The sequence below is a fragment of the Falco punctatus genome (genome assembly GCF_963210335.1).
Source record: "Falco punctatus genome assembly, chromosome: 5".
NCBI lineage: Eukaryota > Metazoa > Chordata > Aves > Falconiformes > Falconidae > Falco > Falco punctatus.
Genome location: NC_137584.1, coordinates 83,725,192 through 83,742,310, shown reverse-complemented (window position 1 = coordinate 83,742,310; position 17,119 = coordinate 83,725,192). Strand labels below are relative to the sequence as shown.

At 34.6% G+C, this 17,119-nt stretch overlaps 1 protein-coding gene across 2 annotated transcripts in view; it reads right to left on the bottom strand.

Annotated features, from left to right (window-relative positions):
* RYR2 (ryanodine receptor 2) overlaps window positions 1-17,119 on the bottom strand; it is a 455,638-nt gene that overhangs the window by 104,247 nt on the left and 334,272 nt on the right. For both annotated transcript variants that reach the window (XM_080389100.1, XM_080389099.1), the window contains 6 exons: window positions 14,461-14,510; window positions 9,412-9,472; window positions 7,479-7,717; window positions 5,042-5,123; window positions 2,950-3,080; window positions 814-1,134 (listed from right to left, as the gene is read on the bottom strand). In XM_080389100.1, coding sequence (XP_080245226.1) covers window positions 814-1,134; window positions 2,950-3,080; window positions 5,042-5,123; window positions 7,479-7,717; window positions 9,412-9,472; window positions 14,461-14,510 — 884 coding nt within the window. The remainder of the gene's footprint in view (window positions 1-813; window positions 1,135-2,949; window positions 3,081-5,041; window positions 5,124-7,478; window positions 7,718-9,411; window positions 9,473-14,460; window positions 14,511-17,119) is intronic.

The following is a 17,119-nucleotide window of genomic DNA, read 5'->3' as shown; positions in this document are numbered from 1 at the left end:
CAGACTTGTTACTGCATGCTTTTTGCAACTCCACTCATAAAAATGAATATGTAAATTAGTTTTTTTGGGGGGGCCTATTAGTGCAAAACTATTTGTAACCTATCCATTAGACTAACAAAGCATTTCAGCCAGTTACCACTTATCCTTCAAAAGATCAGGAAACCAGAATACTACCATGAACGAAATTCCTAGTAGAGTAAGTACTGAAAAGTCATGAAAAAGCCTAGCAGAAAAACTGAGTTCACAACACTAAAGTGACTTTTCCTTACAGAAGGAAATAAACATTGAGAAATAAACTGTTTTTAAATCAATTTAAGGTGTTATCACAATGAAGTTAATGTAAGGATTACTAAAATGACATAAGTATTTCCATATTTCATTGTCATAGCTACATACAGCTTCAAAATAGTATTTTAAGGATCCAGCGCTCCTACAGAGTATCAAGGAACTCTGTAATGTCTGAAAATCAAAACTTGCTATATAATTAAAAGGGGCTAAATAACTATAGTCTTTAAATTCGATATACTGCAAAACATGTATATGCATATTCAGGGGGAAAAGAAATAGTCTAATGTACTTCCTTTATTACTATGAGATTAAAACATACTGCTTGCACTGTTCTTTCCTTATACTTAATATTTCTGGCTCATCAAGATCTGTATCATTTAAAAACATAAAAATTATTAGTGTTGATCTACTCCATCTTTAACAGGGAAACTACAAAGTAATTCAGAGTGTGTGTGTATATATATAAGTTCTGAATATGCACACACGCGTGCTTGTTTATTTATTTATTTTACTTTTACATCTTACCTGCTAATCTCTTCATCCAGGCTCCTTCATCAATCCCAAGGTTGTTATAGATGATTTTCAATATGTTACCCAACAGAGTGTTCATGTGCTCTGACGTCAAGGCTGTGCAGCACATTTCAGCCTTGTCGGGGTTGTTTTCTGGCCCATGCTCCCACCAGTGTGACATGTAACTACACAGCATAGGCAGTATCACTTCCATGATATGTGGCATTTGTGTGTAACGAATACCAGACTCTGCCAGTTCCACAATTTCTTCCATTAGCTTCATCAAAGAAGGAATATTTGGACAAACCTCTTCTACACTATTAGGCAAATTGAGAACTATCGAAAAAAGAAATAAATCAAAAAAATCAATAAACTAAGTCATAGAGGGTAAATAATTCTTTTCAATTGCTATCCCATATGACTTTTGTTTTCTATTTACATTTATGCCCTTCTGATCCAAGGAAAAAAAAACCCAAACACAAAAATAGAAGCCAGGTACTTTCATACTGTTGAGCAGTAAACTGTTTATATTTAAACTTCAATAATAAAACTTTCTATTATAAAAATAATTCCTATATGGAAGCTTCAAGAATGTAATTATTATGGAATTAATTCAGAGAAATCAGATGCAGTTTGCTATATTCAAAATAAAAGCCCAAATTTCAGAATTTCTTCCAGCCTATGCTTTGCGGTTGACGAAACAAATGGATACAATGAAACACCTCCTCAAAACATACCAGGTGAAACCTGGAATGTTAATAGAAGGGAAAAAAAATCATTGCCTGACATAATGAGTAGAGCAGATTCTGAGAAACTGACTTCTGGAGGTGAATTTCTGATTTTACATGTTTACTTTTCAAGTTATTTGAATTATCAGTTCCTTCCTTGAAGAGGCCCTGCAATTGCCTTTGGTTTTGGAAGCACTTTCTTTCATGTACAAATAAAATCTGTAAGCACCATTATTAACTCTTGAATATCCTGACGTACACACACAATGAGGTATACAGATATCTGTATGTTGAAAATTAAGCCTGCAATTTGCGATTCCAAATGTTTGTATCAACATAGCCTATGACTAGTCATTTTCTGAAAGCTGTCTCTTCTTCTATTCAGACCCAAATACATTTTACATAGCCATCCCTGAGTCTCCATCAAGCTTAATGAGATTTTGGAAAATGAATTCAAATTTCTGTTAAAAATCAATGAAGATACAAGATGATTGTCTTTCTAGATGTATTAAAAAAGCTAGAGTACATATAGTAAGTAAACATGGCTGTTGATACCTTCAAAATAAGATACTACAGCTCTTTGAAGAATAAATCTGGCATGCTTCCTTTCTTAAAACTAAAGATGGTGTTATAAAATGGATGCCATCATAAATTGGCATCTTCTATACTGTCATCCATACATATCCATGACATCATTTGTACTCTAGTACAAATGTAGAGTTTCTACAGTTCTACTGCAACTTCTATTTACCGTAGAAACAATTAGGGCATATGACCTTATTCCACAGCTATGTTTTAGCATAAGAAACATCAAGAGTTGCAGAATGGAACAAAAAGGTAAATGCAAACTAAACACACATAATGTTACTGGAAAGTATCTGTACTGTCTTGTATTTCCAACAAAGAAAAAATAATTTACATACTACTCTGCAGTATATTTACTTTCTAGTTGTATATTATTAATACATATTTCTAAGAGTACATTATTAATAGTATATTAATACAGGAAAAGGTATTTTGTTTCAGTTGCAATCCTGTATGTTTTAAGGAGCCAATATTGCATAAGATAACTAAGGAACTAGTTACTGATCAGAATACATAATTTTATCATCAAATATACATTATGTGAGATATTAAAAATGTGCAAAGCCCCTTCAATAACTTGATTCCAAAGTAGTATTTTAAGAATGGTATCTCAAACCAAAACCATCAGTATCTTTAGAAACATGAAATAATTTGGTTTACCAATTATTTGGTAAATAATTACTTAGACTTAGCCCATTGATTTAGGAAAGAAGCACGAGCAAGAGATGACAAGAGAATTATTGCATATAAAATGCATGCCGAAACACATGTATTAAGGCAAGCAGCACTTATTGTGAAATTTTGTTTTCATAACCATCATGTGAGTTTCTGGAAATACCTGCTCTGTCTCTCGCATTCTTGGTATTGTAAATTGAGTAGATATTATGTTTGTTCAAATGAGTTTCCAAAAAAGCCACTGGAAATGCACCCGAGAAAGCAGCCAAGCATTCTCCCAGTGCTGATCGTTGCCTGTGAATTAACAAACACTGTTATGTACACACATCTTTGATGACTGAATACTCCTCAGGGTAGTTGTATACCAGCCTTATTTTTATTCTAAGATGAGCCCATCTCAAAGAGATAAGCCACAATATTACTAGGATCACCAACACAAGAATAGATAATACAAACTGAAATCCAGCAATGTTCTGCTAATATACAAATGAAATGTTATGATACACAATGTCAAAGGTGGCTTATTTAGCTGAGAGCCAGTGATGAACATTTAGGGAAAACCTGAAGTCATCATAACAATGCTTTCTGTTCTATTACTTTCCTCTCAGCTTTACTGACTTTATAATTTCTACTATTAAGAAAGAGCTGCTGAACAGACCAAGAGACCAAATACAACTATCATTTTATTTGAGTGATATACTTTCTTTTTTGTGAGAAACAGCAATAATCAGACCTTGGTCTAGCATGAAAGCTCTTCAGAGAGCCAAAAATTGCTTCTACTGATCAATAACTCTGAAAGTTTTGCACAAAAACATTGCTCTAATTTCTTCAAATATATGACAACATTTATTTGATAATCAAAATTCCTTTTGTGGGTCAAAACTGCAAAAAGCCTGTCTCTAGGAAGAAGTGAGTGATCCCTTGTCACTTCACTCGGGTTTTTCAGGGGACATTTAAAACTATTCTTTCTGATTTCTAATTCAGCTGATCAGAGCAGATTTTTGACATGTGAGAAATCCTTAGCTGCTGAAGCTGAGCCATACAGATGACCAAAATCCAGAAGTCCCATGAACTTCCAAGCAAAAAAAGAATGCTTCCAAACTAATTTAACAAAATTAATCTTTAGTCAATATTAGTATCTTATTTTAGGAACTTAATATTTTCTAGATCTAACTCATTAAACTTGATTTTGTTAAATCTAACTTCATTCCCATTTTTATCCTGTTTGCTCCTTCTTCCTTTTTTTCCTTTTCATTAGATCTTCATAAGCAAAGCATACATCCATCACATGCACCTACAAAGAGCATGCTACGTGCTTTTCACTGATAACAGTTGCAGACAACCATACACACAATTGTCACCTATGCTGACGTATTTCGTCTTAATGAACCCCACATCATTTATTTGCCGAATACCAAAACCAAGTAATTTTACATCCATTATGTGATAATGAAACCTGGTTTTCCACAGATGTGTGTTTTGTTACCTATAAACTTTGGACCCACCTTTCTTCATAACGCTTGCTATGATACTGCCACCAAGTGAGCAGGGGTATGTCATGGTGCTGGTCTGGAGTTATGCACAGCTTGATTTGCTAGACAGCGTACAGATATTGGAATGTCCTAGATTACTGCCAATATCTGCAATGTATAAGTTCTGTTTAGCCTTCCCTCAGAACAGTGCTAGTCACTATAGGACACCTATTCAGTTTTAAGTACTGACCTATCTAGGTCTCTTTTTTGGCTGAATATGGTTTACGCAGACCAAATATAACTTGGAGAGAGGTTAGCAGATACACAGATGCACAAAAAAGCAATTAGAAAGCCTCATTTCCCTGGGTAATTGAGCTAGAGAAGAAGTAGTATTGTATGAGTGACAAAATAAACTAAATTTACAGTAATAAAGAAATATACATCACAATTAAGCAATATATAAGGAAGAATTATAACAATAGCTGAGCTGAATGACATGTTTTTACAACTCCTCAGCTGAACCTCAAATTAAGTGATATTTATTGTAAAGTCAGATAACTTTGTGATTTTTGTTTTAATTATGAAATATATTTAGATAAACAGTGCAACATTTTAAGTGTATTATAATAAATGCAGCTGCATTCCACTTAACAGCTGAGCACCTTTTCCTCTCAAGATATCTTTCCAAACCAATCTTTTCCTATATTCATTTCTGGACTGCATATTCATGAAGCTAAATATAAACACATATATTAAAAATAGAGGAACACTTTTTCTTCTTACCGCTCTACATAGATACTCTTGCTGGTTCCTAGAGCATATAAACTGGCCAATATTCTGTAACAGGAGACCTGAACATCTTCCACTAAAGAAAATGAGAAAAAGATAGGTATAAAGAGATTTTTCTTAGCAATACATTTCTGTATAATTAAAATGTATTTCTTTTGACAACTGAATTAATAATAAGTTATATTATAATTAATAATAAGAATAAGCTATCAAAGGAAATCCACATAAATCGCATTCTAAATAGAAAAAGCCTTCTGACCACCAAGTGCCATAGCTTTTACTCAAAACTTCCATTTACTTCAACACTAAGTTACCAGCTAAGACAGTAAACATATTTCACTAGTGCACTAACTTTCTGAAATCAATGGCATACCAGCTCTTTGCCAAAAACATCTAATTGCACAACCTGATAATTATTAATTTAATAACTATTATAAATGTGTGCCAATGAATCTTTTCTAGTTTGTTTGTAGCACTTAAAGTATTATGCCAAATCAAATTAAGTGCTGAAAGTGAAAAAAAAAATATTAGAGAACAAATTGATTTACAAATGTAACACCATTGTATAAAATATATTACAAAAGAAGGGCAATCCTGTTTAAACAGATATCTCATTCTTTTAATCACAATTTCTATTTTTTTTAAATTTAGACACAGAGACCAGGTAATAGCATATACCTAATAACAATCAAAGGATTAAAAAAATAAATAATCCCTTGGTTCCTGTGAATACTTCAACAAAGAATGTTTTGAAATTATCAAATATTTCAGTCATAAAAATGTGAAAATAACATCTATTTGAAAAAAATGCTTTTCGGACATAATCTGCAGTAATATTGTAACAACAGTCTAAGTACCATCAAGAAGGACAACACTCCCATTGTTTCCATATATTTTTTCTATTCTCCTCCACAGTTTAAATATCTTCCCCCAGTATGCCTTGAAATGTTGGGAGTCATATACAAGAAGACTTAATGAGCTGGGAGAGCCAACAAGATAGTGCATCAAAGCTACACAGCCTGGGTCTTTACTATACTGTGATTTTAGTTTGGATCATCCTGAAGTTGAGTATTTTTATGTGATAAGAGTAAGCTTGGGTATAGTGACCCATACGTGTACATGACCACACTACGGAGTACTCTGTATGTGTAGTTATTCTCTTAGGTACAAGTACCAGGTCAAAATGCTTGTGATCCGAGTCATCGGATTATCTTATTCTTAACAAGACGTAAAGAGAACCTGTGTGTAAGAAAAATTAGCCTTTCCAACTATGCTCTAGACAAAATAAGTTGGTACAATTTAAATTAATTATTCTTTCTCAGTTTATGAATTCTAAATTGGGTGTTCAACACCAGTGTGATTTATGCAGAATAGCTGGTTAAAAATACCAAATGAAGTGATGAGGTATCCATGGCTAATTAAGTTCTAAAAAAGCAGAATACCAGAGATCAAAAATTATACAGGGCATAAACATGTTGATGTCTGACAAAGTGGTTTATGATGAACATGCGATGTACATGAACCCCATCGATGACTTTTTCTGGCATCTTTCCAAAGACTCCTGAATTTTACAGAAATAATTTAATGAGAAAAGCAAATGTTTATATCTCATCGCATCCAAATCCATTAATACAACTCCAAATTTTCAAAAACAGTTATCTTAATGCTGTTTTAAATAATTTTTCCAGATTCTAAAAAGAGAACAAAAATATAATTTGATATTCTTTTCTTTCAGGTCCTTCTCTCATTTATTTCCATAATGGAGTTAGCTATACAGAGGAAAGTGCCTCCTTTAGTGCAGCCTGGACAGCAGAATACCTGTAGAGTTCCTAAAATATATAACATTAAAGGTTTTTTTGCAGACTGCAAAATCTCATCTTGCAGAGACGGGGTTTGGGAAAATTAATGATACCAAATGTGCCATATACAGAATCTCTACAGAAATTTTATATTCAAAGTCTCACACATAATCCGTTCTCCAGTGCCTGAATTCATCAGGAGCTCCTTTCATTGTTCCTGAGGACCTTAGATGCACCCACCCAAATCCGCTGCTAAATAAAACTGAGCCAAAGTGCGTGAATGATGGAAAAACATCGTTCTGATAGTATAACCTCATTTATAGACAGAGCAAAAATCAACGTATACAAAGTAACTTTTCACACACAAAGTCACAGTAAATCTATGGTAAAGTTATCAAACTGAGCCTTCTGACTGTCTAACCACAGCCACATCTGCTTTAATATTTACATGAAGTCCACCAAAACCCACAGGCTGTTCTAGGATGATTACAACAAATGTTTGATTAAATCAATCACAATTTCATCAAATGACATAGGATTTGTCCTTCTCTAATAGAACTGAGAGTCTAGTAATGCTTACTACATGACACTATAGATATTTTAGTGGCATGGCACTTGTAAATAATACATACATATCAAATCTTCCCCAAACTGGTGCTGTCCAATATGCTCAAATAACGAAGATAGCACTGGCAGGAGAGCAACTGTGGTATAATTAATGATTTGGGTAACTCCCTTTGGCTGGTTTCTGCTGTGTGTAAACTGGCCTTGCTTAAGATTTTCCATTGTTTTCTCCAGATCCTCAGCAGCATTGTCCAAAAATGCTCTCAATGCTATCTTAACAGATTCCAGACCAGTTTTCATCACAGTCCTGTATATGGCATGCAAAAAGAATGAAAAAAGAATATTCCATTAGACAAGCATGGAATAAAGCCTAGTCTTGGCTTATATGAAACTGATAATAAAGATCTGAAGAAAAATCTTCCATCTTTTGATATTGCAAAATCTCACAGCAGAACATCCTACTGAAAAAACATTCCATAGATATCCTGCAAAACACAAAGCTCTGTCATCTGGTTTCACATGGAGAAAATAAAGTCCTTTAAAGTTTATAATTTAAATGATTCATTTGCCTTAAGAGGGGAAAAAAAAAACCTAACAAAAAAGAAGAAGAATGAGTAAGTCTGCAATTTATGACTCTGGGAAGAGAAGAACTATCTCAAGCTAGAACTCAGAAAATCTTCTCAACAATGACAGTCATATTTCTACCTCCAGAATAAAGGCATCATAAAGGACTTAGTGAAAACAAGCAAATATTTTTAAAATTAAATAAATAAATAAATAAATGCATTGATTACATAACTATAACACCATAATCAGTTATGTAATGATATAATCCAGAAGAATTATTACCTTATTTAACTAGCTTAGTTACAGAGATCCCTTGTTTAAGGAATGTATCCATCTAGGCTAGGCACATGTGAAATAAATCCAGATGAAATTATTTTTTAAATTCAGTAACAGTCCAGTTTGTTCATTTGTTTGTTTTAAAGAGTAAATATATACAGTTTCAATGGCAGTATTTTCAAACTTCCGTGTAACCTCCATTAATCCCATAATCCCTGTCTGGAGCTATTTTTACATCTCTACCAAGAGCTGAATTGTTGATTTCCACCTGAATCTGTATTCCATCTGTATGATTGCATAGAACATGGACAATTTATAAAAAAAACCCCAAAATACTGCAACCCAAAGGACTACCATGCAACAGCTGAGCCATATTAATGATCATGACTCTATTCCATAGCAAATGGAGAGGAAAATTTGTTCATTTAAGCTACTGCAAAGATACTGACCAAAAGAGCTCTCTGCATGTAATCCAGTCAGTTCTCTGATGGTAAATGCAAAGTAAAAAAAGTTATCTTAAATTATCATGGAAGTAGTTTAAACTCTCATGTTTTGTTTCACAATGGCAAAGATCTAAAAGTCAACTATCAGCCACAGGTAGTTGACCATACACTTAATGAAAAGCAACACATAACCCTCCAATATTCCAAGACTGTCTCATCCATAAACCTCACAATGGCTCAAGCAGCTCAATTTAACTTAAAAGTACCACTGAATTCGATGTAAAAGGGTTTTTTTTGTTCAAATTAGAACCTGAATTAACTTTGCAATGAAGACACTCAGAGGCAGATTTACTGCACTCCATGTGCATTTAATTCCTGAATTTTTTGATTAAACAGTACATACAAAAGAATAAAATATTTCTAATATTATTGTGCTTTGGGGATGGTTACGCAATTAAAACCAGATGAACCTATAGCCAGTAGCTTCCAGACACCATTGATCAAACTGAAGTTGAAAGTGTAAACTACAAATATTGTCCTGCCAAACCCTAGTAGTTAACTAGTAATTAACCTACTTTGCAATGGGAATTCTTTTCAATACTATAATTTCTTGAGTTTTGAAAATCTGTAGCCTTACACAGGTAGCCCGAATCCGACTCCACATTATTTTCTTAAGTGATTTCCTTTGTACTTTAGAAAATATATTCAGTATTACCTCGCATCCAAGGTCTGGCCCAGTATGTGAAGACAGTTGACTATGGACGTTGCATCATTTCCTAAACAGGGAGGAAAATTATCCACCAATTAAGCTGAGCATACTGTATAACACACCTACATTCTGCTAACACTATCTCTGGTTTTAATGAAAGAGTAAATGCCATAGCAGAAGAGCAATTGAACTTCTGCATAATTTTAACATTTGAGTTAAAAAACATGCAGTTGTCTTAGCCTTGTTTACACAAATGCAGTAACTAGAGGCAGTAAAGCATCTCTCATCAAATAGCTGAGGCAGTCAAGATGGAAGCACTTAAATGTGGGGTTAATTAGAGCTGCAGCGTATTGTCTGATTTTCATTTAAGTTCTATAAATTTTACTTTAATTGTTTAAAGTTTATCATTTATCTTCCCCCTCTCAGTAACATAAAAGCCGTTCACTTTCACAAGCTGCTATTGCAGGAAGACAACTTTTACATAAAATGTCATCAAAAAGGTTAGCTCCCTGGTGGCACCAATAGGCTGCAGCCATTCATAGCACGATCCAGCATGGCCCACATAAGTAACAGTCTCTGACATAATATGCAACTCCCACAGTCAATTATTTTTTGAAACTTGTGTATGTAAAAAGAGAACTTACACACAATATGCCTTGTAACAAATATACATCCCAAGATGTTGCCATGTATAAGCCACTTCTAACTTCACTTTTTAAGTCCAGAACAGATTGAGGCTACACAAATTAGACCCACAGCTTATTTCTCTACTTATTTATTTTTAAAAATCTACATCTCTGCAAAAATGAACACACCTATGCATCTTTTCATCTTCTCTATATTTAAAGTTTCTCAATTAAAAAAAAAAAAAAGAAATACATTGAATGTTTAAGATAAGATAGATTTCTGAAAATACTTTAATCTGCGTACAGTGTACTATACTTTCTCACTGGTGGTTGTTTCACTTGAAAATATAGGCAAACATTCAACTAAAATTGGTAACTGTTTCAGTGAAATAGAGATTTTAAAAGATAAACTGCAAGGAAGGAGTGGGAGGTTTATTGCAGCACTGACAATGTTGTTCTGTGCTATCAAAATAGGAGGCACGGCTGTGGTGTACATCCACAACAGATGAAACAAACCTAACTACAGCTTCCACGGCTGCCCATAGCCAGGAAGCCCCACGCTCTTTGCACCAGCAGTCTTGCAACAATGCAGCCAGCAGATGAGAGGACATTTAGGTGGCTTAAAATAATCCTACCAAAAAAACCCAACACCCTAATGATTAAGGGTTTTTGTCAGCTCCTATTTTTATCCCGTACTATTTTACTGCTCTGGTGATATGAATGCCAGTGCTGACGAAGAAGAGGTTTCAGGACTGTGCTGATGACAGCAGGGATGGAGGGAAGTACTCAAAGCAACCCAGACTTAAGACTGTGGATTAGACTGTCATGAAATAGTATCTTAACAATCATCGTGCATGCATTTATACACTGCATGCTATAGTGGACAATAGAGATGATTACTCTAGTTCCCCGAAAATTTACATTGTCAATCTATTTACACTATGTAGGCATATTTCAAGAGCCATATATTTCTCAGGAATCAGGTACTTTCTATGCTGCAAACAGATGGAAGGAGCAGAAATTCATCTAGTTATTCTGAAAACCAGACAAGCTTTAGGCACATCACTGCAGCAGATATTGCAGTGTGGTTGGTTCCACAGACTGGGGTACCAGAGCAGAATTCAGTGATGACGATAAATGCAGCCCCCTTCAATCTAAACTGATTGACATATTAGAGTTTATCCATGTAACACTAAAAAGAGACTTTCAAAATTATCATGAAACTTATTTTCTGAAATATCTCCTGTAGACAGGATTTGTTACAGAATCTTAGAAAATGCAGCTTCCAACAAAAGACAGGTTTAGGTTCAGTGGAAATTCTGTGTCTTGCTTTTCTTCAATGTCATGAATATAGCTGTTTTCACTGTTTCTAAAACAAAAGCCCACAAAACCGAGTATTTTTTTATACTTTACATTAAAATATCACAGTTAAAACTCAAAATAATCCTTTTAAATTGAACATTGCAAGAATCAGTTTGCTTCCCACCTGAGGTCAGAAGCTAATTTCAGAAGGACATATTTATTTTTTTAAACTGAGTTATGAAACCTAAATAAGGGATTTCTAATAAACCTAGTTTTATTACTATAGCAAATACTTCACAGTGTATATATGTATCTTCATTAAATCAAAAATATTCTTTTTTTATTAAGTACAATTCAATAGGATAAAAACTGAAACAAGAGCTGTTCCTTAAAGGAACTCTTCACACAATTCAAAACAATATATTGAGGCTGGACATATGCAAATACTAAACCACATGGATTCAAGAGGTTTTAAGGCTAAAAGCATCCCAGGAGCTAGTATAAATATTAGGATGATGGTTGGATCACCATTCAGCATGTATTACAAATGCAGCTGATCCCATGAACTATGCAACTGAGTTTGTTTAATAATCTGAGGTTCAGTCCTACATACTTTAGAAAGAAAGCTGTATTATTATATCAGGAGGGAAGAAATGTTGCTGTATTGTGAAAGTGCTATGGATATTGATCCCAGAATGCTTCACTGGAAGGACACTTAAAAATTCAGGATGGCATTAGGCAGAGGAAGCCTTCTGTTTCTTTTTAGGAATCCCTCTGAATAATTTATCTAAATTCTCAAAAATGAGTGAGCAAAACCAGGCCTTTCTTATCTGATGTCTTACCCAGCTAATTTGTGTTTCAGATTACATGGCTCTATATTACCGACATGAAGATTTTTTTTTTAAAAATTACTTACATACTTATATAGAAAGAATGCCTTACTGGAGATTAAACAACATAAAAAGTGAATCAAACTAGCCATATAAATTTGTTTTTTAAACTGAGAAAATATAAATTCAAATGCTCAATTCACCAAAATTTTTCACTAAATATTTTCAAATTCAACCCACTAACAATAAATCAATACAGTCTTACTTGATGCACAGCTACAGCTCTCAAACAGTAAATTATTAGAGTCAAAATTTACTTTCACAGTGTAAAGAAAGAATAATTCCATGATGGATTGCAATTCCATAATCTCAGTGACACTCTTAGGTATCAAATGCAATTGACTGTTTAAGTTCACTCTGGAAGACTTGCATGCTTAATTTCACATTTTATCAAGACTTCTATATACAGCTTAAGCTACGTGACTTTTACTAATGAATTTCATACCTGCAGCTGTAACTTCAGAAGTGCCATTCAAATTCACAATAATATAAAACACCTATATAGCAAAACTATATAGCATTTTACTATCTTTTATAGTAAACTCCCCACTATCCACAAAGGTTATTATCAAGCAACTCTTTCTCATTCAAGATTCCTCCAAAACACACCAATAACTTTCTAGGGCCCAGCTCATGAGCATGCTCCCCCTCCTCTACACAGACCTTGTCTTTGCTGGACTAAGTACAATTCTTTTGATCTGGTTTTCTACCACGTAATTCACTGCCAAGGTAAGGCAGACTGTAAGGTGACTTTGACTCGAGTTTGTAGGTCCACAATAAATGACCGTGCTCCAGAGTCTTATGGTGACCTTGTCGTAGCTCATGGAAAAGCTACAGTACACTTCTGTGTTGGTATAAAGATTTTGTATTCTGTTAGTTACTGTACACTAGGAAAAGAGTCAAAAACCAAACTGTAGCCATGGTGAACACTCATCCGATCCCATCTGACCTATCTCCTTCTATCTCTTGAACCAAGCCAAACCACAAGAAATAAGCAAGCTGAGATGTGGAATAGAAAAGATCTTTTCTTTAGTACTGAAGAAAGTTACCTTGACTTAGATTTTTAACTTTAACTGTTACTCCTTTTAGAAGAAAAAGTCAGAAAAACAATTTCACACAATAAAAAATAAAATTTTCAAAATTTTAATAGTATACCTGAGCTAGTTCACTCTTTGAAGAAACAACCTAGGGTATAAACCAGAGCTTATGTGTAAATTTGTGACATACTCCACCCTTCAGAAAAAGCTGCAACAATGTCACATAGCTGCAGAAATAACTCCGTTCCTCCTATGATCTTTTGACTTTACAGGCAAATCCACTCAGCTCATCCCAAAGCATATTTAAAAGCTATATCCCAAAAATAACTTCTGATCTTTCTTTTCAATTTAAAGGTTTTCATAACGGTCTGTAACCTTTTTAAACACCACACTGGTGCAGCATGCGAGTTCCTTCCCTTCAAATGGAACGAAATATGCAGGAATTAAGTTAGATGCATGTTATCTTAATCAAATCCTATTTTGCTAGATAATTAGCCAATTAGGTATGTTCATGGATGCTGAAGTTTGCAATGCATCCATTATAGAAGCTATATATGTATAGGACGTACTATTTCAACTATCCTATCATCCTGGCATGAATAAAACTGCAGAGAAAATGACTGTGCCACACATTACATATAATGTATACACCTGATAGAGACTTCAAATTGACTTCAATTAAGTGATTTTCACATGGCATAAGACAAACACCGAGCTCCTGCTAGATTATACCAGAAGATAGTATACATGCGTATGTGGAGTCAAGCACATCTGGGAATATTTAAGAATTCCACAGAACATAACTAAGCATTTCAGCCCACTACAAATTTTCCTTAATAACTTTCCAATACAAATGTGCAGTTCCAATGGTCTGTTTTGCCTGAACGATTTAGAATCAAATTACAAATTAGTAATTATAATTGACTCAGCAGAATTCTTTGGTAGGATAATGAAATCCAGATATTAGTTAAGACACATGGAAAACCAAACAAAAAAAAAAACAAACGGGTAACTACAAAAGCTTTTTTATTCAATCTAAATTCTGTGATCTACCAGCCTAAATGATTAGTGGTCTGTGAAGACCATGCATTTCAGCCATGCAGCCATGCAGCATGCAACAAAGCAGCACGTAACACAATGCAAAAATGGCAAAGAAAACCAAGTGATGGCCATGCTAGTATTTGTCAAGGGTCTCCTTACCAAACAGTGAAATCCTATGCCTGACAAGAACTCCAAGTTTGCAGAACAGGCTGAAGACAAAAGAAAAATAAAAGAGAAGAGAAGGGAAAAGAAAAAAAAAAAAAAATAAGGGGGGGAGGGGGAGAAAGAAAAAATAACAGCTGATATATGAGCAGGAAAAGCAACATGATGTCACGCAGAAAGAATCAATTATCTGAGCAGAATGTGGGACAGAGTACTAAAGAAAGAGGTTTTAAGTGCATATCCTTAACAAACATGGTTAAATAAGCACATATTATAATTAAAGAAACAAAAGAAAATTAAAAGCAAAGCTAATTAATATAAAAGCGTCCTATATGATAACCCACAAGGAAATAACCATCAAAGCTCTAAGAAGTAAAATGTGGTCAGTGTGCTATTCAGGATACCACTGACAATTTGAAAACAAAATGTAAGGAAATCATATTAATTGAAGTGTTTGATAGCAAATGTTTAACTAGTCCAATTTGCATCTTGCCATCTTGAACACAGATTTTTTTTTCAAATACATTGCTTTTTAAACACACTTAACATAAGAAATACCCTCTTACACGGTAAAAACCCAACAAGAATGGATATGATCAATGATTTAATTTCACATTTGAATTACTTCCTGTGCTGATGAGCAGTGCCCCATTCAGAAGAATGAAGAATGAAGTTTTCTGTTAATTCATAGAAGCAGGAGCACATGGCCCTACCCAAACTGAACTGGCCTCCAGATTCAGGAGGGGTTAGCTCAGTCTTCATGATCCAGTTCCATCTGAGAATTTTCACCAAGAGCAACATCAGTTGCAGTGTTATTTTTTTTATGCTGCATATTCTGCTATAAATGACATGAACAATATCATGCCATTTTATTAAGCTATTTAATTATTAAGCACATAGGCTATTTATCAACCTCTGATTTAAAAGCACAAGACTCCATAAGCATGTCTGCAGATTATGGATGAGATCTGAACATGTTGTTCCATTGACAGACAAAGGCATGGTGCCAAATGGAACTATTTATGTCCAGAATCAGAACAGCCAGGTTAATGTGGTATTGAATCCAGGTAATTAGCCAGTGCACAGTGATCCACTATAGCAACAGCAACTGCTCTGTTTTAGAAATGAGTCTGGTTGGTGCATGTTCAGGGATGTCTGTTCACTTTTTATTCCATGAGGCAGACATATACTGTATATTCTTTTATGAGGATCCTGGTTCACCCAGTCCAACAGGAAAAGGCATACAGAAGCATGGCAGCATCATATAAATCTTGCGTCCATTCTAACAAAGACATTAAATAGCTCACAATCCATTTTATTTTCTAACATACAAGTGTTACTCAACTGACTTTAGCATTCAGCAGATGCTATGTTTTCACCGTCAGACCGAACCTATTATCTCCAGTTTAATTAGTTTAGGTTAAAGAAATACATAAGTTGAAATGTCCAAACGGCCAGTACTTAAATTCATGTCCAGAACTAATTTTATACAACTCCAGTAGTACAAAGACTTGTAAGATGGTCTAATAGATGAGAAATGCAGTAACTCCAATCCTGAAGAGGGCTGGTTACAAGTAAAGATGTAATATAATGCCACCATATTTCAGGAAGAGGTCTGACCTGTATTTGCCCACAAAAGAGATCTGGATTTAATGTATTTGCTGAACATGGAATTATTATTGCATTTGTTGACACTGTCACTGCATTGTCAATACCCAAAATTATATTCTTCCGTAGCTTAATGAATGCAGGCTTGTCTTCATGGAAAAAGAAGGCAGCCAGTAACTGCTTTTAGCTTGAAGAAAATCCTACACATGAGTTGCATTCAAACAAAACTAAAAGAAAAACTCAACAGAAAATCCAAAACTCAGCTTTGGCAAACTCCCTACAATGCGGGGGGAAGCTGGGGAGGGGGGGGGGAAGCAAAACAAAACAACACAAAACAAATGTTGGGAATCTATATAAAATGGACCAAAACAACCCCTCAGGAAATGGAACATATAATTAGTTTCAATAATCTCTGCATCTTGGTAAGAAATAAACTGCTCAATAGCACTGGTTATAGCTATCATGCATCCAAGGTTTCCCCGTATGTGTTTTCTTCTCTTTGGCTGGCACTTCTGGATGGCAGGTAACTCAATTAAGTACAGCAGCAGCTCTGATCCTTTTGCTGGTGTACACATTCAGGAATCTCACACAGCTAGACAGCATATGTGCAAAAATCCTGAATCTAGGCAGCAGGCATGCTGATATATCCATGTCTGACATATTTCAGAAGTATGGGGTTTATTGGTATGACTTAAAAACTGGGAAATTATTATTATCCAGGACATTACAGGCAGAAAAACAGCAGCTCATAGAGTGCTGTTTTTATCTAGATGCATGCATTTTGAGTTTTTTTTAATTCTCTGAAGAATGCCATTCAGCCAAACTGCCAGATTAAATTAGTCCATGAGATGACACAAGGTTGAGACAGCCATTACTTACTTATGCTTATTATTGTTGCCAGAAACTTCACTCAGTATTCACACAGTCTTGCAAACCCCACATGTCTGTATGACCACCAATTGCCTGTCAGCCTCAAAGGACAGCAGTTCAGTTTTGCATGGCTCAGGACCCAGTAACAGCCAAGGAGGCAACCACCATACCTGCACAT